Source organism: Callionymus lyra, chromosome 2 (genome assembly GCF_982586985.1).
Source record: "Callionymus lyra chromosome 2, fCalLyr1.hap1.1, whole genome shotgun sequence".
Classification (NCBI taxonomy): domain Eukaryota; kingdom Metazoa; phylum Chordata; class Actinopteri; order Syngnathiformes; family Callionymidae; genus Callionymus; species Callionymus lyra.
Window position 1 is genome coordinate 45,183,221 of NC_141819.1, and position 27,192 is coordinate 45,210,412.

Below are 27,192 nucleotides of genomic sequence, written 5' to 3' on the forward strand. Positions count from 1 at the left end.
TAGCAGAGCAAGATGTAATGTCATCAACATGAAGATTAAAGTCTCCAAGAATAAGAACAGATTCAATTTGAATAATGAAAGATAAGAAGTCACTTAAGTCTTTCAGGCGTAGATTGAAACACAATTGAAAGGTCTTGTAGAACCAACCAAGATTATCTGAGACTCGAAAGAAGTGATTTCCTGTGTCTGAATCACTTTGCAACAACAACTCTCTTTATAAACAACAGCCAAACCTCCCCCATGACCAGAGAGGCGAGGCTTTCCTAGGACAGCGCTCCGTACTGGACAGAGCTCATTTAGATTAATAAACTCTTCCTCTCTCTGCCAAGTCTCAGACAGAAACAATAAATCCAACTTTTCTATTGTGAAGAGATCATTCAGAGAAAATTATTTATTTGTAATGAAACGAGCATTCAGAAGACCAACTTTCAGAACTTTCTGATGACACAGAGTCACTGATAGGTGCGCAGAATGGGATCCTTCGAAGGGAACAGCAGCGGTCACGTGCGTTAAAAGCCAAATTAAAAAGAGGAAATGAAAAGATCTGACCACCATTTGTTGAGGTCCGGGCATAGTATCACGACAAGTAGTCGTTAAAACGACTGTTTACCATGTATGATTGTATACATTGTTTTCATTTTTGTTCAAGCTGTAACATGAAAATAAATGTTTGGTTTCTTGAAGGATAAGGTGTTGGTGTGATGACTATTACATTTATAAATTGGTTGATATACTTCTAGTTGTAGTTGTTACACAAGGTAGAGGGGGATGTGACGATACTGTTATGTAATGTAACAATATGGTTTATTGGGGAGCTCATTTTATTTGAAATAAAAAAAATAATTCTTAAGTAAGTAAGTCATTTTCATTTATATACTGCTTTTCCAGACCAGGGTCACAAAGCGCTTAAACAATCAAAACAATACTCAATAAAGTATATACTTTAAAGGTCAAGATAAAACTGATAATACAACAGGAGTTCAAGAAAATCAAGGAAAAGCCTGAACAAATAGAAACGTCTTAAGATGTTTCTTAAAGGAGTCAGTAGACTCCATCAAGCGCAAAGAGAGAGGAAGATCGTTCCAAAGCGCAAGGAGCAACAGCCTGAAAGGCTTTCTCTCCTCTGGTCCTGAACCTTGTGCGAGGAACCATCAGTAGATTCTGATCCACAGACCTCAGAGCCCGAGCTGGGGTGTAAGGCTGGATCAGATCAGTGATGTAAGGAGGAGCCTGACCATGAATAGCTCTGAAAGTAAGAACCAGAATTTTAAAGTTGATCCTGAAAGAAACTGGAAGCCAGTGAAGAGTTTTAACGATCGGAGAAATGTGAGTTCTTCTACTTGAGCGGGTTAGAATTCTCGCTGCAGAGTTCTGTATCAACTGCAGGCGAGACAGCTCTTTCTTGTTAAGACATGAAAACTGTTACAATAGTCCAGACGAGAAGAAACAAATGCATGGATTACTAAAACTGCGCCCAGAAAGGTAAGATGAGAATCACTGTAACACAGACCCAGACAGTCCCACTTCATCCCTCAGTCTTCTCAGCAGGACCTGGTGATCAACTGTGTTAAAGGCTGAGGACAAATCCAAAAGAACCAGAACAGTGAATTTACCCGAGTCAGCTGACATCATGATATCACTGGACACTTTCAATAAAGCTGTCTCCGTAGTGATATTTACGGAAGCCAGACTGAAACTTCTCATGGATGTCGCTCTGATCCAGGAACAAAGACAGCTGCTCAGACACCACCTTCTCCAAGATCTTGGACAAGAAAGGGAGCTTAGAAATAGGCCTGAAATTACTGAGGTCAGTTGGGTCTAAGCCTGGTTTTTTGAGCAGAGGCTCCACAATGGCATGTTTAAATGCATTGGGAATTAGTGTATTTTAGGTCACAATGAAAGCCAAAAAAAATATGACTCACATTCGAATGATAAATAAAAAGAATGTTGTATTTTCCAAGTATCTGTTTATGGATCAATGTCCGTTTTATCTTGCTCTTTAAAGTATATACTTTATTGAGTATTGTTTTGATTGTTGAAGCGCTTTGTGACCCTGGTCTGGAAAAGCGCTATACAAAAAAATGACTTACTTACTTGCTTACTTGAACAAATAAATACACAATAAACTAAACACTTTTGTTGCCCCCATTTTTTATGAGATGAACTCAAAGATCTAAATCATTTTCTACATACATAAAATAAACCTTTCTCTCCAATATTTTCTGTTATATAAATCTGTGATAGTGGGCACTTCTCCTTCGCCGAATTAATCCAACCCACCTCACAAGTGTGGCATATCAAGATGCTGATTTTTTTAGACTGGCCACATTAAAAGGCTATTTAAAATGTTCAGTTGTATCATAATGCCACAGATTTCGCAAATTTTGAGGGAGTGTGCAATTATGCTGACAGCAGGAATGATCACCAGAGTTTTTGCTTGTGAATTGTTCATGTTCATTTATCTACCATAAGTTGGTCCAAAGGCGTTTAATTTGGCAGCACATCTAACCAGCCTCACAACATTAGACCATGTGTAACCACCAGCCAAGGACCTCCACATCCAGCATGTTCACCTCAAAGATCGTCTGATATGAAGTGAGAACGGGTGCTTTAGTCCCACATACCCAAACATGAGATCCGTACTCGTACTACTAACTTGCATTAAAGTAACTACATATTCATACTCACAAGATACACATGCGTAATTAAAAAAAAAAAATTTGACTATATTTTCTAAGTGTACGATTAGAAGTAGTTACTAAACACGACATGTGTGAGTCACAGATTTGTTTTGCACCTCACTCACTGATAAAATGGGTGCCTATATTGTACCGTACTTCAAATGCGCATACACATAACTATATATTTGTACTCAATAACATAAGGCACACTTGTATAATTAAAGACTTCATTCATTCATTTTCAACCGCTTTATCCCTTAACGGGGTCGCGGGGAGACTGGAGCCTATCCCAGTATCGTAGGGCGAGAGGGAGAGGACACCCTGGACAGGACGCCAGTCTGTCACAGGTCACACAAAGACAGATAATTCACACACATTCTCATACCTATGGATAATTTCCCAAAGTTCTCAATAAACCTCTGTATGTTTTTGGACTGTGGGAGGAAACCAGATTGCACGGAGCAAACCCACGCAACATGGGGAGAACATACAAACTCCGCCATGCGCCATAATTAAAGACTTGTAGTTATTAAATTATTACAAATAAATAATTTCAAATATATTTTTTAAGTTTACAAATGCTTGAATCTTCTTTTCTTGATCAAAGTGAGAAAAAGACAAGCCGCACGCTTGTACAGTATTGCACCTCTTCGTTCACAACTCGTAACTTTACTGCCGTAACTCTGCGCATTCGTAAGTAACTTAATCGAAATCTAAGCTTAAATCGACCGCCATCTGAACGAAACCTGAGAAAAAAATCTCTTTTAAGTGTTTATTCACAAAATAGAATAGAATAGAAAAGCTTTATTCATCCCCAGAGGGGAAACACACTTTCACAACAGCGCAGTTTAAAAAAATAAAGTGCAAGGAAAAAGAAATAATAAAAGAGATAATACAAAATAAAATAAAAACGATCTTAAGAATATACAATTATTTACAAAATTAGAAATGTAACACTATTAACAAAATAAAATAGAATAAAAATAAAATAAAATAGAAATAAAAACGGAGAAAAAAAAAAAAAAACACATGAGAAGAAAAACACACTACGGATTAGCATCAGGATATTTAAAGTAGAGAGTTAAATATCCTGACACCAGTTGGGATGAAGGACCTTCTATAACGCTCCGTCCTACACTGGGGGTGCCTGAGCCTGCCACTGAAGGAGCTGGCCAGCTCCTCCACGGTCAGGTGCAGTGGGTGAAGAGCGTTGTCCCTGATGGAGGATAGTCTAGAGCAGGGGTCGGGAACCTTTTTGACTCAGAGAGCCATGAAAGCAAAATATTTGGAAATTTATTTCAGTGAGAGCCATATAAATAATATTCAGATGTAAGAATCTGTGCTTGGCACAAATTCAAGCCCTTTTCCTTTGTTCATCAAAATCAACAAAGAATTCAGACGGGTTCATCCCTTTCCATGCCTCCATTTCAATATGTCGATCATATTCAAATGAAGCACAAGACTAAAATTTCTCCATTTCTGTGATCATGAAAAAACAAAAACAAATGAAAACATGAATTCAAACTAACAGTTTATATTTGTTAATTTTAAACATGTCTGATATGAATCACACAAGTGGATTAATTAAATTTCAGATGAAGTTTAACGAGAATAAAACTGTTCATCAGTAACTTCACATCATCATCGCTTTGTCTGATCGTCTCTGACGTCATTAGAATGTGTGGCTCACCTGCACCTGTTTAATGTGTTTGGGTTTGAGCGTATTCTTATTATATTCGTGAGATAAAGGTAATTTACAAATAGTCATCATGTGATGGTGTATTAGTGCAAGTGTGTTTTAAGGACCGCGATCACAAAAGGTTTCATTGGAACCTGCAGCTTAACTTTGATGGACCTGACGTCATGTTTCTGTGACTCTATTAGAGAAGAACCTGAAGCGATCAAACGCGCATTATTTTGTTCGATATATTATTTAAAAAAAACAAGCTTATAATTCTATATAGTTTTTCTGAATTGCGTAAAATGACTGTCGCACGTTTTGCTCTTTTTATTCTCGATTCATATGATCTTTTCCGTGCGTTCAGCGGAAGAGGCGGGAGCTCTGATTGGCTGGTGTGCATGTCAATCAAATTTTCAACCAATCGGCGCAATAACCATTTGATTAATATGCACAGCAGCCAATCAGAGCTCTCTTTACTATTTTCTTATATCATGTTTTCTTAAATCACGCGATCTACTCGCAACAGCTTCGCGATCGATTGCCCACCCCTGAAACAAGTGATAATATTTTATGTTTTATCTGAAAAGCCAAAATCTGCGAGCCAGATGCAATCATCAAAAGAGCCACACCTGGCTCGCGAGCCATAGGCCACTAGAGAGTGTCCTCCTCTCTCCCACCTCCTCCACCGAGTCCAGCGAGCGGCCCAGGACAGAGCCGGCCCTCGTGACCAGCCTGTTCAGTCTCTTCCTGTCCCGGTCCGTGCTGCCTGCTCCCCAGCAGACCACAGCGTAGTGGATAGCAGAGGCTACCACGGAGTCATAAAAGGTCCTTAAAAGTGGTCTGCACACTCCGAAGGACCTCAGTCTCCCCAGGAGGTGGAGGCGACTTCGGCCCTTCTTATACACGGCGTTGATGTGTGTGGACCAGTTCAGTTTATTGTTGAGGTGAACACCCAGGTATTTGAAGCTGTCCACTAGCTCAATGTCCGAGCCCTGGATGCTCACCGGTTGATGTGGTGGGGACTTTTTCCTGAAGTCAATCACCATCTCCCTTGTCTTACCGGTGTTTAAGCAAAGGTAGTTGCTCTCACACCAGTCAACAAAGTCCTTGATGACTGACCTGTACTCCAGCTCGCCCCCCCCAGACACGCAGCCCACAATGGCCGAGTCTTCAGAAAACTGCTGGAGGTGACAGCTGCTGGAGTCATAGGTAAAGTCCGCCGTGTAGAGGGAAAAAAGGAAAGGTGACAGCACTGTCCCTTGAGGCACCCCGGTGCTGCAGATGGTCACCTCAGACCTGCAGTCCTGCAGCCTCACATACTGCGGCCTGTTGGTGAGGTAGTCCATCGTCCATGCTGCCAGCTGTGTCCCAACTCCTGCATCCTCCATCTTCTTCCTTAGCAGCGCCGGCTGGATGGTGTTGAAAGCACTTGAGAAGTCAAAAAACATGACTCTCACAGTGCTACCGGCGCCTTTCAGATGAGTCAGTGCCCGGTGCTGCAGGTAGATGACGGCGTCATCCACCCCCATCTTTGGCCTGTAGGCGTACTGCAGCGGATCCAACGCAGAGCTCACCGTCGTGCGTAGATGGCGGAGTACCAGCCTCTCCAAGGTCTTCATCAGATGGGAGGTCAGGGCGACTGGTCTGAAGTGGCTTGGTTCCTTCGCGTGCACCGCCTTGGGAACCGGAACCACACAGGAGGTCTTCCACTGGACCGGGACCTTCTCCAGTTTGAGGCTCAGGTTGAAGATGTGTGTGACCAACTCACAAAGTTGATCAGCACAGTCCCTGAGCAGTCTGGGGCTGAGTCCATCTGGTCCAGCAGCTTTCCTGATCTTCAGTCGCCTTAATTCTCTCCTCACCTGTTCAGATGTAACAGAGAGAGGTGGCTGTGGGGGGTTGGGCAGCTGAAGTAGGGCATGTTGGGGGGGAGAAAGGTGGCTTGGAGGTGAGAACAGTTGGGGGGAGGGGGCTGAAGCAGGGGAAAAACAGCTTTGTGAAGAGTGGGGGGCAGAGATGGAGGGGGGAGGGGGGCCCTGATCAAACCGGTTGAAATACTGGTTAAGTTCAGTGGCCCATCTTTGGTCTCCCCCTGCTGTGTCTCTGGCGCCACTCTGGCCATGACCTGAGATGTTCTTCAGGCCTTTCCACACATCCCTTGTGTTGCCCTGCGCCAGTTGCTCCTCCAGTTTCCTCTTGTATTCGTCCTTGGCCATCCTGATCGCCTTCTTGCGTTCACGCTGGACCTCCTTAAGCTCCTCTCTGCTCCCTGAAGCAAACACCCTCTTCTTCTTGTTCAGCAGAACTTGAAGTTGAGGGGTCACCCATGGCTTGGTGTTGGCAAAGCACCGCACCTTGCGGGTCCGCGTGACGTTGTCCTCACAGAACTTTATGTAATCCGTGGAATGGTCATTGAAGGTGTCGATGTCATCACCATGAGAGAAGACGCTCCAGTCTGTAGACTCAAAGCAGTCTCTCAGCCTCTCCTTGGCTTCATCATTCCACATCTTAACAGTTCTTTTCTGTGCAGGCTGTCTCCTCACCATGGGAGTGTATTCAGGTCGCAGACGTATCAGGTTGTGATCAGAGCTGTCCAGGGGGTGTAGGGGGATGGAGGTGTAGGCACCTTTTACATTTGCATATAAAAGGTCCAGAGTCTTGTCCTCCCGGGTGTGGCACTTCACATATTGTGTGAAGGTGGGAAGAATGGAGGAAAGTGAGGCATGGTTGAAATCCCCGTTTATGAGCAGGAGAGAGTTCGGGTGTTTGAGCTGCAGGTCCGACACTGAGGCGCTCAGCCTCTCGCTCGCTGCGGCTGCGTCCGCAGAGGGAGGAATGTAAACAGTGAACACAATCACATGTGAGAACTCCCTCGGGATGTAATACGGGCGGATGCCCACCGCAACAAACTCTATGTCCTTAGTGCACACTTGTTCTTTAATGGAGACATGCGCGGGATCGCTCCATCTCTCATTAATAAACACCGCCACTCCTCCTCCTCTCCTCTTTCCATCCATGTCCCGGTCCGCACGAACCATCTTGAACCCCTCCTTCCCAAAAGTGACGAAAATAGCAGAAAACCGTATTTAAAAGTTGTAAAAGTGGTCTCGTTTTGTGCACAACGGCAACAAGATCCGACCACTCTAAAGAAAAAATTAAAAAGACGCCAAAAAAATGGAAAAAGTGTAATAAAAAGTAAGAAGAAAGAGGGAGCTGTTGTAACCAGCTGCTGCTCGTGCGGCACCATCTTGGAGTGGCGGTAAAGGATAGCAGTGTGGTAGAAATAAGACAGGTGTATGCTGTAAATTTTAGGACATCGTCAGATGATGATCATGATGTCATGAGCCTTGGGGGCTCATTCAGTAGAGTTCAGAAAGAATTTCTGCACAAACTGTCAGAAACCATCTGAGGGAAGCTCATCTGCATGCTCGTCGTCCACATCGCTGACTCGACTTGATTCCAGTTCGTCGTTGTAACCAACACGAGTGGGCAAATTCACACATTCGATTGCGTCTGGTACGTTGAAGAGGTGTTCTCTTCACTTCTGACGATTTAATTTTGTGGATCGAGTGGCCCATGGTAGCGCTGGAGTTATCGAATGGGCAGGAGTATGTTATGCATGAAGAACACAAAATAAATTACTTTACATGTTCTCAGATACATACGTCGCCTTACGTGGACCTGCCAGGCTTCACCATCACAACTGCTGACAGAGACACACACACCTGCGGGAAACGCAGAGGTTGAGGGCTCATCAAGTATGTATACAAACGCTTGTGTAGCCCGGGACACATTACCACCGGGGTGGTGCGAATGACGATTTGAACGGACCAAACCGTTCCGTTGAAAACCGGTCCAAAACAGGGCCGGGTCTAGACAGGCATGTATGAGGGGGCAGCCACAAATCTTGAGGGGGCATTGTGTCAGGCCCCCTCTTGCCCCTGCCTAGACCCGGCCCTGGTTTGAGGGGCACACCATTTATTTGAGGGGGCCAGGCCCCCTCTTGCCCCTGCCTAGACCCGGCCCTGGTCCAAAATGCAGAGAATAATTGTATTTTAAGATTGAGAAGTACCTCCTTCCCTGCAGTTTTGTAATGCGCCGCTGCCTCTGATGACACTGTACCAAGATGGGGGCGCTTTATACACATCCGTCTACAGTCGTTGCAGCGTCTATGTGTACATGTCTATGGCCAGACTGACAATCAACTGATTACACTCTAAAGACTCCTGATTGGGTTAAAGGGGGTGCTCTTGATTGGTTGGAACAAAAACCTGCACCACCACAGCCCTTTGAGGACCGGTTTGGAGACCCTTGCTGTAAAGAAAGTCTTGTGTTGTCAGGATTGAACTGAACAGAACTGAACAGAACTGTTGGCTGTCAGCCTGCGGCCATACTATCTACCATGCGAGTTAAGTCACGTATTCGTGCTGTGTGTTTAAATTCCACCAAGTGCTGCGGCTCCCTATGCCTGTGAGAAGATGCATACAGTGACAGCTAGACTTTAGAATCAGCACCCTGCTTTTATCATCATATCTGGAGATTTTAAATCATACCAACCTGGACTCTACACTGCCTACTTTCCACCAGGCAGTGGATTTACCCACCAGGAACAAAAGCCAAACCAAACCTCTTCCTCCACTTGGAAAGTCCGATCATAACCTGGGCTATCTACAGTCACAGTACACTCCTCTGGTGCAGAGACAGACTGTGACCACTAGGACAATCAGGAAGTGGACATCAGCTTTGACACCACAGACTGGGATGTGCTGCGCAAGTCTCATAGTAAGGACATCGAGGGTCAGCTACACTGTCACTTTAACTGAAGCTGTATGTGGTGTCCGAGCACTTTGTGGTGGCTTGTTTTTCATTCTCTTGTTAACCCTGAGCCTAAGAAGCCCTTAGAAGTTAGGTCTCTGAGGCGTGTTATCTCAGTGGATAAAGCAGACAGTTTCTCGGCTATGTTTGACCCTCTTTCTTCAATGATTGACTTCCATATCTGTTTACAGTTGAAAACTGTTAAAAGTGAATAAGAAAACCCCCAAAGTGTTGTTTGACCCGATAAATTCTCTTGTGTGTCCTGCTGCTCCAATCACCCCTGTCACTGACAAAATTAAATTGATCAAAGAGAAAATCCCTCCCCTTGTGTGTAGAACCCCTGCTGTCACTGAGCCTTTCTCCACCTTGTGGTCCTCATTTAACTATGCGACTCTGGCTGATATATTGGCACTTTAATAAAGCGTTTGATGTAATTGGTCCCTGGGTTACCAAAATGATAAACCTCGCCTTTTCCACAGGGGTTTTTCCCAATGCAATTAAGCATGCCATTGAGGAGCCTTTACTCAAAAAGCCAGGCTGATTGACCTTGGTTATTTTAGGCCTATTTCTAAGATTCCCTTCTTGTCCAAGATCTTAGAATATGTGGTGTCTGAGCAGCTATTGTTGTTCATGAATCAGAGCGACATCCATGAGAAGTTTCAGTCTGGCTTCCGCAAAGATCACTCAACGGAGACAGCCTTACTGAAAGTGTCCAGTGACATCTTGATGTCGGCTGATTTGGGTCAATACACTGTTCTGGTTCTCTTGGATCTGTCCTCAGCCTTTGACACAGTTGATCACTAGATCCTGGTTCATGGTCAGGCTCCTCTTTACATCAGCGAACTGATTCAGCCTTACATCCCAGCTCGGGCTCTCAGGTCTGTGGATTTGAATCTGCTCATGGCTACGTGCACTCGCTCCCGGACAAGAGGAGAGAAATCCGTCCAGGCTGTTTCTCTTAAGCTTAAGAACGTTCTTTCTCTCCCTCTGCGTCTGATTGAATCTACTGACTCCTTCAAGACAACTTGAGACATTCTTATTTGTGCAGGCTTTTTCCTAAATTTCTGGGACTCCAGTCTTATGTGTTTTACGCTTTTAAAGCATGTATTTTAGTCGTATATTGTTTTTGTTTGTTAAAGCGCTTTGTGACCCTGGTCTACAAAGGCGCTTTTAAAAAATAAACTTTACTTACTTACTTACTTACAGATGCATGTGGACCCTGGTCTGGTCTCCTGGATCTCGGACTATCTCACTGATGATGTATGATTCTGTGGTCTGCAATATAGGAGCACCTCAGGGGACAGTACTGGCCCCTCTCCTCTTCACCATCTACATTTCAGACTTCAGCTACAACTCCAAGCCGAGTCTCGTTCAGTATGATGACGACACTGCCATTGTTGGAGGCATCAGGGATAACAGCGACGACATGAAAATGAACATTATTTATACTAATGCTCATAATATTATCCATAATGTTTTGAATAATTTATCATGAAAATTATGAATTATAATGTGGCACCTAATGTACTTTTTCTAAACTTTTAATGATAACAATTTATTTTATATTTATTAATTTAAAAGCCTGTAGGCTACAGTTTGCACTGATAATGATGAATCTTTTTTTCACCACATCTTTGATTCATTTTGTTCAGCATTTTCAAGTGGTAGACAACGTATATTGTGTATATTTAGTATCAATTATATTCATTAAATCAAAAGTAAGTGGAACAATCCCAAGATGTCACTAAATTGCCAGAGTTCAGTACCTCTCAATTGTTAAAAATAATGCTAAAATTTAAGTATCGAATCTTATCAGGAGCTGAAAAAAATCATATTGTATCATATTGTGAGATTAGTGTATCGCTACAGTTGGTGTTTCCCGCAGGCTTTAGTGTACAGTGAAATCCGAAGTCATCTAAACAGAAATGCTGCTGTGCATTCGCCACTTTCATCTAAACAACAATGGTGCCAGTAGTCATGAGCCTCCCCTTCTGAAAGTTTGGTTTCATTTAGCAGAGTATGTGTTATTGAAACATTCCTTTTGAGAATCTGCATAGCGAGGCGTTTTTAGATAGCGTCTTGTGATCACGAATGGATGTACGGATAAGGACCTGAATAGACATCAGCCTAAATATACATAAAAGTTAGCCAGATCCTATATTTAATAGTTTATTTCACAGTGGAGAAAATCAATGTTTTTCTAAGGTTCTCCTGTCACAAAGTCATTCTTTTGGAAAGCTTCTACATTGATATCTGCAAAAAAGAATCGGATTCAACTACATAAAGTGAATATTGTCATGTTAAATGAAGACAAAAGATGCGACCAATGGATGACGTGTGAGCATGTGTGTGTGTGTGTATTGTTTACCTCTGCATGGGTCCTAACCTTTAGAATCCTTAAGCAAATACCAGCAGAGAGCCACACCTTCTCTACCTGTGTGGTTTATTTAACTCTCTTGGACTGGGTGGAGAGATTTGTGCGTGGATTGGTGGTTTTAAAGCTGTTTCAAATAGAACCACCCACATTCTTTAAGTCACATGATATCACACACACATTTGCTGTTGGATGAACCAGAAAAAATGTATGACTGGATTTATGCAATAAGCAAGGTAGTTGAGGATGATTTAGCAGCCTTTGCAATGTTTGGAGAGTTCACCTCAGCGAATGTGATCAACCCTCACCCTCTTTGATATTCTTCACTCTCATTTTCCCAAATCTGTGAGCTACAAGATTTTCACAGGACTAAGAGAACTTGTGAGACAGTCTAAAATCACTTTCACAGATGGGATATGAAAAAACTGTGGCAAAGAAATAAAGGACATCAACAGAAGAAATACTCAATACAAATGTATCATAAAAGGGAAGCACTTTCAATGCAATTTAAGTTGAAAGACAGACAGATGTTTACAAGAAATGTAAATGTTTTCATTAGGTTTTCTTTTTTTTCAAAATAAATGTCAGCTTTATGACAGCTTAAAAGAATTTCAGTTTCAATTATTTCATTAATCAGTATTAGCAGAAAATAAACTTTATAGTAGAATACAAAAGATGTTTAACTGATTGAATCTTATTGTAGAATATATAAGTGAGAAAAGTGTTGCATATCAAGAAAACCAATCATGGTAATGTCTTCTAAATTAAATAGCGGCATAACAAATAAATACATATTTAAAAGGTATGTTTGCAATAATTCATATGTTTTCTTTCGATTGTACAATGACCTCTGGCTAGATGGATGAGCCAAATGAGGTCTATTGCAACACAACAGCCTGCCAATTCGCTTGTAGGTGACAAATATGTCAAAATGATTTAGTACGACTTTGGTAAGCTACCTCCAGGCGCTGTAATATTAGTCCACGAGTCTAGCCGTATCATGAGGCTCCGTAACATTACCCTGCAAGTCTAGTAGTATCAAGGGGCTTTAGGAGTATACGAAGCCGGATTGCATCTATCTGTCTAGGATAACATGAGTTTATGGTAATTGCACAATGGTAAGTTCAATTATTTTGAAGTACTCATCTGTTGATGACTCAAATAAATGAGAAACACAGTTAAGGGAAAACTACACCATACATGCCCTCTGTTGCGTAATGATATATTATTATTATAATTAAATCTAGAACTGTGACATTTCATTATTTTTCGGTTTCTACCAAGCCCTTACATGTACTTCAGATACATTTTCTTAACTATTAACACAATTAGCACAGCATCAGAGATTTGTGGCCATACCATTAACACAATATGCAGTCGTTGAGCACGTTTACATAATGATAACATTTTCTTAACAGACAAGTCATAACTTCCAACAAAACTATGGACTTGTTTTAGTGTTATTATGAATGTTAACACCCAACAGCCCATAATAGCAAAGACAAAAAAAACTGTTTCTGCAAAGATATCAGTTCAAAAAGAATGTATCTCACTATGTACTGTAATAAACAAACACAGAGCTGTTTTATGTGAGGTAAATTATCTCAAACACAACTGACTCTGGTTTAGACTAGAGTGTGGTTTCAATCTGATTGGTCAAGTGCTAGGTTTAGCTAGCGAATGAAACAGAAGTGACTATTGTAAACACTAGATAAGCAGCAATATGAATGAAACTACACTTTTATTAAAAACACCAATATTATCATGTGAATGAATCAGATCAATGCGACACAGTCTAGACATGGTAATCTGGTCCTTTCACATGCATCCAGCATACATTATCAAAACATTGGAATCCATCTCATCTCCTCCTGCTCCGTGTGCTATATTGTTGACATGACTTTAATGATCATTCTAGATAATCACAATTCTTTCCCTACATCTTGCTTGACACATACGAAAAAGCCCTCTGAACTGTCACTCTACGATCCATGCGTTTTTTCTGCAACGTCTTTCTTCCACAACAAGAAGACCAAGGGCTGACAATGCGAGTTGCTTCCTTTTAATGTGTCGTTATCCATTTTCATTTTATCTTTCGTTCAACGGATGAAAACACCGACCATTCTCGACTAGTCTTAAAGCATTTCTACTACGTCAGACCACCCAGGACTGCCCAACAGTGTCAGACGTCCGACAGTTGGCGCTGTGTGCCAAGGCCTTAAGAGGAGCAGTAGCAGTATGTGGGCTTTTTTCTGTTGTATTTTTGTTTAGAATGTTCTTGTGTTTCATTTCATTTAGTTAATTTTTATCATATTTTAAAAAGTATACTGTACCACCTGTAATAAACAGTAAAGAAAGAAAACTGATACTTACTTACTTATATAATTTAATGCTTTTGAATATATATTTGTGAATAGAGTTCCAAGCAATTTTGTAATGTCAACAATATCCAGTATTTTATATCCTGTGTACTTTGATGAACAGCATGTACCTTGTGAAGAGAAAAAGTTTTGTTCTTTGACAGAACAATTTAATGTTGAGTCAGATTTCCAGTGTTTTGGTCAATTTTATCTGTGTAAAGATGTTTTCTATTTTGAAATGAAGAGTTAGTATATATTTAACAAAATGTGTTTTTGAGAAGATAATTATGAGGCCAATTGTTTAGTATGAGCAAGTCTGTGTTAAGAGTTTAGAAAAAGTAGCTGGAGTTTGGATAAGTGCTTGTTAGTGACTAACAAGCACTAATAAAAATGTATTATGACACATATCTTGATCTTTTAACTATATGTGTAAATGCAAAACTGTGTAAACTGGGTTAAATTATGATTTTTAATCATAATACTTTATCTCTATGTGCATTTAAATGTACATTTTCTACACACAAAAAAAAATCAATCCAGGAAAAGTAGTTTGCTGTAGTTTGTTGAAGGGGTGTGGTATGAAAGCACTTCTGATAATAGACATCACCTGGTTCAAGGGCAAAGCCAGCCACACTGAGATCAGCTTTACTTAGCGACACCATGTCGTAACTGACGCTTTTGTTTACATACAACTTCAAGTTTGTTTGTTTTAAGTACAATGCCGTTTATGGCTAGCTCTTCACAGAAAGAGGAGCTTAAACCAATACTTTGAATAAATATGGGTGTTTTGTCTCGAGGGCGATCCAGAGACATATGACGGGACCATACATGACACCAGCGCGACTCAAGTTCTGACCTTGCCCGACCCACACAGCCGCGGTCACCTGACGTTGCTGCTTCCTTGTCGACCAGAGCAATGTAAGAAACGACCATAAAACCTGCTCAACACTCCGATTTACGACCAGGAGTTTTCGATTATAGTCCATGGGCTCGTGTGCACACGACGAGCCGCCACGAAGCGAACACACACACTGTAACAAAATAACACAGCTGCTCCGTCAAAGCAAAGTTGTCTCGACAGAGACATAGAGTTGTACTCACTCAGGTTTAAATAGGAGTCATTGCCGTCCATAGCTCAGAGTTGTAGCGTAGTTTCAGTCGCTGCTGCTCCGCATCCCAGCCTCTCCACTCCCAGTCAGACCTAACTCTGCAAGCAGACTCTGCACGGGGCCCCAGCGAGGGGGTGGTGAGCTGGGTGTCCCAGGACAGCCGTCTCCCAATGACAACAGTGGGAGTTCATAGCACGGTTATGAGCAAATATAATATTCACATTGACCCCGGAGCAATAGTACGATAATAGCTCATACATATGTGAAAAAACAAACATTGTCTGTTTTTACAGCAGTGTTTATATCAAGATAATAAAAGTCTGTCTCGGTCGTTGCAAGGATTAACGGTTATAATGCAAGATTTTATTTCGCTTTAGTTTTTTTATTTTTCTCGTTTATTAATCTTTGTATATAACATTTAAATAGTCTGGATTTGTTTAAAGGGCAACAACTTGATTTGAGTGTCTCTTAAATTGATCTCGGACCCAATATACTCATCAGAATGTATCTGTTTGCACAAAACTCTATTTTAATTGAAATATTTGTATTAAAAATATATGCTTTAGCCCCACCCGCTGAAAAAACACTTGACCACGAGATTGATCTTATTTACCATAAGTACAAGTCTCCACCTCCAATGGATTTGTTGAACGTTGAAATTAGAGATTAGTTGTCCTTTAAAATGAAAAGAAAATATAATATAATAATAATAAACAGAATGTATCAGTTCAAGAATGTTTTTTACACTTCCCTTTAGGTGACCACAGCAGGTCTACGAAAGAAACAAAAAAAAATCTTGACCTACTGCTCAAAGCCTTGTACATACTTGTACATATGCCATTTGGGATTCCTCAACTGATGTGTTTTTAATGTGTATGTGTGTACTGACAATGTTATAAATGTTTACACATGTTCATAACAGGGAATCTTGAAGCTCCTGAGATACCTAGTTCATAATAGTTGCTAATTCTAAATCGAATAATCAATAGCAATATTTTAGTCTATAATAGATGAAATATCAAATCTGAGTAGCTTGATAGTAAAATTGAATACTAAATCAAACAAATTTTGTCTTTAAAATAGCTTAATCCAGAATTTGTTGTGTCTACTCAATGAGGTAATAAAAATGCCAGTGTACATGACAATATCTATTAAATTAAAATTGTATTATCCCAGTGGTTTGATTGTTTTTGCTATTGTTTACCTGTTGCTAATGTTCAGCCTGTTCCGGTAACCCCCTTGGAGTCCCCCTCCCACACCCCTGATCACAGTGCGGGGTCATGTAGAGGTGAAGCTCTGGTACCTCCTGAGGTTATCCAGGAGTCATGCTGCATTGAGCCATTCACTGTCTTCAGCTGAGGGGCAGGCAAACGCTCTGTCAACCCGAGGACCACTCAGTGGGTTAGTTGGTGCACAACTAATGGGAACAGCACGCTCAGCTTCAAAGTCTGTGTGGCAGCTGATTATCAAAGAGCTCAGGAGGATGCTAACAAAGAAAAATGTTGTTTTATTTTTTAGCTCATTCTACACTAACAAGGGATTTTCAATTGTTCGAGCACTGTGCCCGCCCCTCCACCACAGCCTCCATTAGCCCCATATAATATATACATTCATTAAAGTCAAAGAAGAACATTGCAGCAGTCATTTGTCAGATCTTTCTTTGTGTATCCCTAATGGTGGTATGGTTCAAGGAATTAAGAGGATTTTGGAACGGTTTTCTTTGTCTTTTAGATTTTGTATCCCTAAGAAACATACAAATCAGTTTCATAGTCTTTCAAACAATGTCATTTCATACAAAATATTATACTTAGTTGGTTTGTTCTCTTTGTGGGTACTGCTTCATGCATCAACTTCAGAACACACAATCAAGGAAACAAACATGTCCACTAATCCCTTTGTATTCACATTCCCCCAACTAAGCTCAACAAAAGTGAGCCACCTGCTAGCAAGTCCATGTGTTGCTAAAAAGAGCAGCAAATGAAATTAAAAGCACACACTCTGTTCCTCTCTGTCTCTGAACCCCTCTTCTCTCACGACAGCCTCATCAACAAAGATGGGTGTCTCCATCTGCCTTGGCTGTCAATAGGACATCTCCATTAAGCTTTATCAGAGGGGATCTGCCGCCCCCCACCATGCAGGACCCTCTTTACCATTCTGACACTCCCTGTCCCCTGTTCGGCCTGAGAGCCAGGATAAGACAATACATCGCTGCACTACAGAACATCATCCATCTCTTCACACATCAATCTAAAGAACAAAAGATGAGATGAAGCTCAAAGTTACGTTTGCATGCATGAGTTTGTCTTTGCTTATATGTTGACTGATTTTTGGGGTTTTTTTATTTTATTTTATTTAGTCTGAGGCTAAGAAACACGGTGGCTTTTGAAACTTTAAACAGTTTATCTTTTAGTTATAAACTCTCATCCTATAATTATTTTTGCAGCTTTGTATTCAACGTTCCTTTAAATTAACAGTTAAACATTACCATCTGTAACATTGATATAGCTATTAGCACAAATGATTTTGCCATTATTAATGTTTGTAAGGTTGTCATCTACTCTAAATATGCATTGATCTTCTATGATTTTATGCGGGAAAAGTGGAAAATACAAAGATATCAACAATCTTAAATGATTGATTGGTCTGTTTATCAAAATGGCATGAGACACAATTATCTGGTATCTTAGCCCTTAAAATCACACCACATTCTTGCCTCTCTTAGGAATGTGATCCGTGCTTTGGTGACAACTTTATATATTTCTATATTTAAAGTGTTGACACTTAAACAGTCACCAAGTGAAAATGTGCTCACACTGAATATAACAAACACACACCCTACATGTTGGTCGTTGCATGCTTTCAGCTCTTGATTTAAATTTATTTTGATAAACGGTAGTTATTGCCAAAATCATGTACCTGGACTGAGGTGAAGAAGCGCAGAAGCGGTTGTGTGAAGCTGAGGGGGCACAGGACGGGGGGCAGGTTCTGGAGCAGGCAGCAGCGAGAGTGAGGTGACCTGCTCAAGCCTGTTGAAAAAGTTGTTGAGACTGTTTGCCTCCTCCACCGTGTCCACTGCAGTCAGAGAGGCCTTGGTCTTTTTTCCAGTGATGGTTCTAACACCATCCCAGACCTCTCATATCTGTTCCCCACTCAGCTTCACCTCCAACCTCCTCCTGTAGGTGTCCTTTGCCTCCCTCAAGCATCACTTCACCTCCTGCTGTGCTGACCTCATGGCGTCCTTGTCCCTGCCCTTGAAACCCACCTTCTTCCTGTTAAGGACATCCTAGACCTCCTTTGTTACCCACGGTTTATTATTAGGGTAACAGCGGACAGTCTTAGCAGGGGCAACAACATCTAAGCAGAAATTTAAATAATCCGTTAGACGGTGTGTCTGACTCTCGATGTCCTCACCATGAGACTTCAGCAGCACATCCCAGTCGGTGGTGTCAAAGCAGTCTCTGATGGCGTCCTCCACAGCTGGTGTCCACTTCCCGATTGTCCTGGTGGTTTCTTTACAGTAACACGCAAGCGTGTGCGTCTCTGTCCACTCTTACCGTGGTGATGCCCGGCAGGTCCACGTTAGCGTCCGGAGTCAGCAGAGTGAGCCACGTCTCTGTGAAGATCAACAAGCTGCTCTCACGGTAGATCCGCTGGTTGTTGAGGGCAGACAGCTCGTCGATCAATGTAATCAATGTTAACCAACCACGATTGGTAAATGTCAATCTGTTTCAATTTTCTTCACAAATCATATCAAATTTTGGGAAACTTGGGCGCATGACCTTGGCTCCTGCAAGGGTTTGAGTGATGTGATGTGACTCAAAGAAACTGAATCTCAGCACATGTAGGAGCTATAATATCCACACAAGAAGGAGCTGTCTCGCCTGCAGTTGATTCAGAACTCTGCAGCGAGAATTCTGACCCGCTCTAGTAGAAGAACTCACATTTCTCCGGTCCTTAAAACTCTTCACTGGCTTCCAGTTTCTTTCAGGATCAACTTTAAAATTCTGGTTCTTACTTTCAGAGCTATTCATGGTCAGGCTCCTCCTTACATCACTGATCTGATCCAGCCTTACACCCCAGCTCGGTCTCTGAGATCTGTGGATCAGAATCTACTTATGGTTCCACGCACACGGCTCAGGACCAGAGGAGAGAAATCTTTTCAGGCTGTTGCTCCTAAGCTTTGGAACAATCTTCCTCTCTCTTTGCGCTTGATGGAGTCTACTGACTCCTTTAAGAAACATCTTAATACGTTTCTATTTGTGCAGGCTTTTCCTTGAATTTCTCGAACTCCTGTGTTGTTCTCGGTGTTGTCTTGATCTTTGAAGTATGTACTGTTTTGAGTATTGTTTTGATTGTTAAAGCGCTTTGTGACCCTGGTCTGGAAAAGCGCTATATAAATATATATTACTTACTTACTTACTTACATTTTAATCAATTAAAAAAAAAAGATTAAAGTTGAACTGAGAAGAGGAATGTGGATAGACCCATTACCCATTAGGAAATATTTCTCTTTGACCGATTTCCCATTTTATCTGTAGAGTGTGAGTGGGTAGAGTCAGGTGCAATTGCTTCGTAAATGTTTCTTTCTTTCCAATTGCAGCTAAACGGTTTTAGCATGGAGACAACAGGCCACCTCAGGTTAATCTTGGCTGACCCGAGGTGCCAGTGAAAGATTAGTGCAGTGTACACTTGCAGCGGATATCTTAACATACAGCATCATACAATGCGAGGAACAAAGATCTCAGCGTTACTGGCAGACAACCAGGTAACTGGGTGATGAGGTGATTGAAATCTGTTTTGAGTTTGTAAATGATATTGGGATTATTAGTTTGATATGAGGGCCATACAGGAGAAAATTCAATCTAGACCTCTTACATATATACTCACTCTTACACACATATATACTCACTCATATACATCTATACTACCTCTCACACACATACAGTATATACTAACCATGTCACAAGGTTAGGTTCATGGTTGGTGAGGCACTGACTCCTTTAGTGTCAGTTTTACAAGTATATAATCCCAGAAGGGTAGCTTATTCTATTGGCTTAAATATTTAATTATCTGAGACCTTTCAATTGGCTATAAATCGAAATCTAAATTCGTTCGAATATATATTATAACTAATAAATAATTGTTATATTAGCAAACGTGGATTTAAACAGTATAGAATTATATGACTGTGATAATAAAGGATTGCAAGGAAGAAGCAGCTGATTAAATGCTCTTCTTTCAAAGCCTAACATTCATTTACTCCTACTATGGGGAGTTTACAGTAAAGTTTAGCGGGAACTGTCCAGATTTTAATTTAGCTCAAGAGTGAAGATCTCAACCGACTGATGGTTAGCTTTACAGCAGAATGATGTCAGTGCTGTATTTATATTAAAATGTTGTTAAGTTATGATCATATTATTGGGCGCTGAATGTAAAATTAAAGACACATTTTTTTTCGCCGATTCAGCAGCACCATTTTGCTAAGTTTTCGCAGATTTAGCCAATATTTCTCACATTTGAGAAACATAAAATCTTAATGTCAGATCTAAATCTAAATGTTAATATATATAAATCTTTCATTAAAATCTAAACGTTTAATCTTAATGTTAAATATATATGTATAAATGTTAAATATATATATATATATATATATATATGTGTAAATGTTAAATCTAAATCTAAATGGTTAATATATATATACATCTTAAATATAAATCTTAAATCGCTCGCCGTTTGTAAAGAGAAGATTAAGAGGATTTAGACACTTGTTTTTTTTGTTGATTTTTTTGTTGTTGAGTTGTTTGATGTTGTTGGCAGATTTGATCTTTGCACGTTCATAACTCACAAACACTAATGTGTTGAATTACAAATCGTACCTCTTTCAGAGTTACCTGCTGTATTGGGTACAAGTGCCTTTGAACTTTAATATTTCGTGGTATTGTCCTGATTAAATACACAGATCTCTATGCAGATGGCAAGCGACGCAGCGTTTAAGGGACCCTCCTTCAATAGACGAACACCGAAAAAGTGTTGACTTCTTTTAATTCCCGTCTTTATAACTCCTCTATTTTAAGTCCTATGGTCACCATCTTCATGTGGCTAAAGAAGGGCCTCCATATTATGTTACTACACTCATTAGTGGTTTTAATTTCTTTTATATCAATATTAACTAATATTTCATAAAGATTTTGTAATAACAACTCTGATGGGGAACCAAATTTACGTAATTTATAAAGATAATTCATATCATGTTAATTTACATTTTTTTTGTAAATTTTTCTAAATTCAGTATCATTTCACCCTTTTCAATAAAATATTTAAACTTGTTTTTTTTGTATGTTCACAGACTTTTAACTCACTACAACAACTTATTTATTCTTTTTGAGGTAGTTTAACTATGGTAGGACTCACTATAAGGGTCAACAACATAATAGGTTGCTACTTTAGCAGGTAACCATGTTGGTAGACAAAGATGGTTGGAACATGCAAAGATTAGTTGATCATCTGGTTTTTACTCATAATGCAACAAATGCAACCAATTGTAATAACAATTATCTACAACAAATCGCTATATATAGAGTAGTGGATAACACGTCATCTGTCTCTCAATAAATTTAAATAATGTCCTAATAATACGTATGAAATGAAATTGTCATTGTAATGGGCTCTCTAGCCTAGCAAGCTAACTCTCCAATCAGTTAAACGTTTCCCAATAAAACTCCACAGCGTGTTGAGGATTACTCATGTAGTTTAATGGTAATTTCCAACACGCTGCGGCCGTTTTTCTAGGGTGCGGCGGAGCGAGAGGAGGCGGTCATGCGCTTGTCTCCTGTTGTTGGGCAGCCGTTGTCTTGGCGATCGGAAAGGCAGAGGTCCGACCCAGCTTTTGGAGCTGTCTTGGTGGAACTCGGCATCCATGATGTGAAGGAACTCTTGATCCTCCATGGAAGGTGCAAGTCTGTGATCATCGGCAGTACGAGTGAAGATGGCTTGGCCTAAGCTGTCTTCTGCTAGCTTCCCTGAGCTGTATGTGAAGGTAGGTACTGGATGGTTTTGATATGTAGGTGCTTGACTGAAGACCTCTTTCACTTTGATTTGGTTGTTGCATGGCTGTAGATGGGTAGCACGACCGTTCTCCAGGATGGATGTTTTATAGCTGTTCACCTGTGGTGGTCTGTGTGCGCCTCCAAGGCAAACGTCGCCGATGACGACCCACCCTAGGTCCAGTCTTTGGGCAAAGGGTGCATTGCCTGGACCATTAATCTGATCCCTGACCTTGTGTAACCTCAGGATGTCTCTACCCAGAAGGAGGAGTACATTAGCATGAGGATCGAGAGGTGGTATTTCATCCGCAATGCGTTTCAGGTGAGTATGATGGCGTGCTGCGTCCGGGGTAGGTATCTCAGCTCGATTATCAGGGACCTCGTTGCATTCGAGGAGCGTAGGTAGAGGAAAGCTAAGTTTCTTATCCAGTGACTCGATAGTGTAACCGATGGCTCTTCTCCCCACTGTCTCTTTAAGCCCTGCACATGTCTTGAGAGTGTATGCGTAGGAGCACCGGGAGATCTTAAAGACATCAAAGAACTCTGACCGTGCAAGGGAGCGGTTACTTTGCTCATCGAGTATTGCGTACATTTTCTTGGACTCCTGTTTGTGTCCAGTCGGGTACACGCTGACAAGACAGATCTTAGCACAGGCTCTCGCACTTAATCCTTCGCCACACACTTGTGTGCACTTTGAAGTGACCTCCTGGGCCTCCGCTTTGTCCTCCTCCCCGCAATGCTCTGACACGGGAGGGGACGACTTGGACTTCCAGGTTGCTGGTCCAGGGTGTAGTGCTGTCGTGTGGTTGGTGCTTTCACATTTCATACATTTGACATCGGCAGAGCAGTTCCTGGCGAGATGCTCTGTGGAAGAGCAACAGCGAAAGCAGATGTAATGTTCTTTGAATAGCTGTTTGCGTTCCTCTAAACTCTTTTCTCGAAAGCCTCTGCATCTCCCCAGGGGGTGGGGCTTTCCATGTAGGGGGCAGTGTTTGCTTGGGTCTGCTGGTTTGTTACCTACTCTTGACTCAGGCTTGTCCACTGAAGAGACTTGGGTCTTGTGAACATATACAGGCGCCTTCATAGGCCTCTCCCACTTGTCCTTTTTCTCTGCTGGAACCTGTGTGAAGAGGTTGAAGCTTGGGTCTGTACGAGCTTTAGCCTCTTTGCGAATGAAGTCTACAAACACAGAGAAAGGAGGGAAACTGACTAAATGGTCACGTTTGTATTGTGATCCAAAGTAGATCCACCTTTCCTGAATGTTGTGTGGGAGTTTCTCGATTATAGGATTGACTCCTCTTGAAGTGTCCAAGTATGCAAGGCCGGTGAAGTAGCTATCTTGTTTGGCTGCTTCTAACTCTGACAACAGATCTGCTAGATCGCGAAGTCTCTGTGGATCCTTTGTTGTGATTTTGGGGAAGCTTTCCAGTTTACCAAAGAGGGCCTGTTCAACGGCCTCCGCTCCCATGCCATAGTCAATCCAGTGGTCGGATGTTTGATATTGACCGATTTAATCCGTTTAACCTGTTCTGCTGGCTCTTTTCCGAGATGCTTGGTAAGGAGGTTGAGCTGTTCTCCAGCAGACAGGTCCAGGTTGTCAATAGCACTATGGAACGACGTCTTCCATGACCAGTAGTTCGTTGGCTGTTCATCGTATACAGTAAGTCCTGATGTCACAAGACGGCTGCGGGCCAGATATTTAGCGAGGTCATTGGTGGTTTGAGAGTGGTCGCATCCAACTCCACAGGGCGTTCCATAGACAGGCTGATATACAGGGGATGGCAATGTGAGATTGTTACCATTTATATTAGCTGGCAAATTAACTTCAGTCATACTGGCTTGCTCTGTCACCTAAGCCGCAGTACGCTCTTCTTTGCTTTTTTTTGATACTTTACTGGATGCCTCACTGACCGTTTCGAAACCCTGTTCTCTCAAATCAGCCATCAGAGAATCGGCCTCTGCTATGGCAGCATCTTTTTCTTTCTCTTAGTTTAATGCATCAAGAGTAGCGTTAATCCGTGCTTGCTCTACCTTTAATTCAATTTCCTTTTTTGAATGTGCCGCTCTAGCTTGCGCTGCTTCAGCTTTTGCTTTGGCCATGGCCGCAGCCATAGACATCTTTGAGCTGGACGATGTCCTGGAAGAGCGAGAGCTCACGGAATTATTATCTCCGTATCTTTGTTTTTACCGTTAGCTGCTGACATAATGGCGGTGCTTTTTTAATACCAGCAACAGGTATGAAGGCATACAGGCTGTATGGATGTCTTTCTGTTAGCCGCTTAGCAATTTAGCTCCGTAGGATGGTTTGCAGGCTGGGTGGATTTCTTTCCGTTAGCCGCTTAGCAATTTAGCTCTGTAAGATGGCTGTCTTCGACTATCTTGTTAGCTGTGTTGGCGTCTTTTCACTGTAGCACTTGGTCAGCGTCTTTGAAAGGATGCAACTTCCAGAGGCTGCTGGAGGATGGAATGAGGGACCCTTTGGTTATGCACTTTAGCTCTTCTGCATAACAGTGGTTCTGGACACTCCTCATGATGAACACTTTAGCTCTCGCCAGCTCTTCCTGTGTAGGACGACAGATGTGTGGTCCTTCGAGCCGGATCATTAACATAGGAAACAAAACCAACATGGTCTTCCACAAACATTACTACAAAACCTATAAAGCTCTCTCTCCCATTGACTAAAAGTTTATGTTTGAATTCTGAATAAATGTAAATCTGCAATCAAGCTAGGTTAAGGTTCACGCAGAGATGAGGGGTTAACTCTGATCATAGAGGGCGTAACAACTTGGATTGGTAGAGTTTGAGGAAGACCAGACAGAGAGTAAGGAGAAGGTAACAGCATAGATATCAGGAGTAATCTGAACAACTAGAAAAAATAAGGTAATATTCCTCCCAGAGCCGCTGTATGATGTGTAAATAATAGCTCTCTGTTTGTTTTGTACGTGCGTCCAACAACTCCTCAACACAATTGTTTTCTATGTTAGTATGTTATGTATGAGTGACAGATGACGTGTTATCTATTACTCTTTGTATATAGTAACGTGTTGAAAATAATAATTGGTATTATTAAGACATTATTTACATTTATTGAGTGAAAATATAGATGTTATCCATTACTCTTTGTATATAGAAATGTGTTGTTAGTATAATTGGTATTATAAGGACATTATTTACATTTACTGTACATTTATTGAACAGGGTTCAATATTTAATTTAAAAAGGGTGAAATGATACAGAGAAGAATTGGACCAAAAAATATTATCATCATGATAGGAATTATGTTTTTAAGTGACATAAATTTGGTTTCCCATCAGAGTTGTTATTACGAAGTGATTACAAAATGTTTACGAAAAATTGATTTAAATATTGACATAAAATAATTTAGCGGAAGATTTGTTAAACAATGAGTGTAACAACATGATATAAGGTGACATAAATTTGGTGACTATTGGAGTTGTATTTACAAAGTTAATACAAAATGTTTATGAAAAATGGCATGAAAATATTGATTTTTAAGAATTTAGGTACAAATTTTGAAAAGGTAATGAGTGTAGTAACTTGATATGATGGTACTTCATAAGTGACATACATTTGGTGACCATCAGTCAGAGTTGTAATTACAAAGTTATTCCAAAATATATGTGAAATATTGCACAAAGATTGTGATTTTGAAAATTAAAAAAAATAAAATAAAAAAAACAACGAGTGTAGTAACTTCATATGATGGTACTCCATTAGGGACATGGATTTGGTGACCATCAGAGTTGTAATTAAAAAGTAATTACAACATGTTTATGAAATATTGCAAGAAAATATGGATTTTAGGAAATCCAGAGGGACATTTTAAAAACTAATGAGTGTAGTAACCTGATATGAAGGTACTCCATGAGTGACATGAATTTGGTGACCATGAGAGTTGTTATTACAGTTTTTACAAAATATATGTGAAATATTGCATGAAAATAGTCCATCCATTCCTCGTCATCCGCTAATCCATCGCCAGGTCGCGGGGGCAGACCAAAAGCTCATGTCCGTATGTTAGGGTGGGTATAAGGATTGATCAGTAAATAGAGATCTTTGCCTTAAGGCTCAGCTCTCTCTTACGCACAACAGTGCGGTAGCGCGAATGAAATACCGCCCCTGCTGCACCGATTTGCCAACCAATCTCCAATTCCCGAACACCCTCACGCAAGAACAAGACCCCAAGATACTTAAACTTCTCCACTTGAGGTAAGGTTAGCTTAATCCCAACCCGGAGAGAACCATCCATCTATCCCCTGCTGAGAAACATGGCCTCAGATTTAGAGGTGCTGATCCTCATCCCAGCTGCTTCACATTTCAGATACAAACCGATCCAGCGAGAGCTGAAGGTTGCAGCTTGATGAAGCCATGAGAACCAAATTATCCGCAAAAAGAAGCGATCGAATCTTCAGGCCACCAAACTATAAACCTTCCGCGCCAGAGTTGCGCCTCGAAATCCTGTCCATGAAAAATAAAAATAAATACTCCCGTAGCTTTGCCACTGTGAAGCTTTCTGATCACCACAGTGACTTCAGCACGAGAGATCAATGAAGCCCGCCCATCGGCCTCCAGCTCTGTCTCCACTAGAGAGGGTGGGACGCGTGGCTGGCTTAGGCATGGAGTAGGTCGCGTTTTCTTTGGCTCCCCAGCCTACGTTATTTAAACTACTTAAATTAACTTTTATCCGCACCTATATTCTACGAAACAGTCGACAAGGATTGGAACTATGCCTAAAAGCAAGAAGAAGAGTCAAAAAGTGCAGGAAACTCGCTCTGGTAGCGAAGACGAGTGCCAACCTCCGGAGCTAACGGGCGCTAGCTCACCTAGCTCACTGAGCCGAGGAGAAACACCTGAAAAGACTGAGGCTCCGGGCTCCTTCTCGCTCTTAATGGACGCTATTAAACGAATGGAACATTCTATGAACGCAAGGTTTGATAGTTTGGAGACTTCGCTTAGAAGTGTTAAATCGGAGGTAGCTGCTAACACTTCCCGCATTGTTAGTCTCGAAGCGACGCAGGAGGAAAATGGAGGACGTTTGGCTGAGCTGGAGAGAACGTGTACTGTGCTGCTGAAACAGAACCGGGTGTTGAGCGCTAAACTTTATGACT

At 41.3% G+C, this 27,192-nt stretch overlaps 1 protein-coding gene across 1 annotated transcript in view; it reads right to left on the reverse strand.

Annotated features, from left to right (window-relative positions):
• rxrgb (retinoid X receptor, gamma b) overlaps positions 1-15,117 on the reverse strand; it is a 38,429-nt gene extending 23,312 nt beyond the window's left edge. Inside the window, exon 1 of the mRNA XM_087785470.1 lies at positions 15,013-15,117. Coding sequence (XP_087641596.1) covers positions 15,013-15,043 — 31 coding nt within the window. The 5' untranslated portion in view covers positions 15,044-15,117. The remainder of the gene's footprint in view (positions 1-15,012) is intronic.
• Between the last annotated feature and the right edge of the window lie 12,075 nt (positions 15,118-27,192).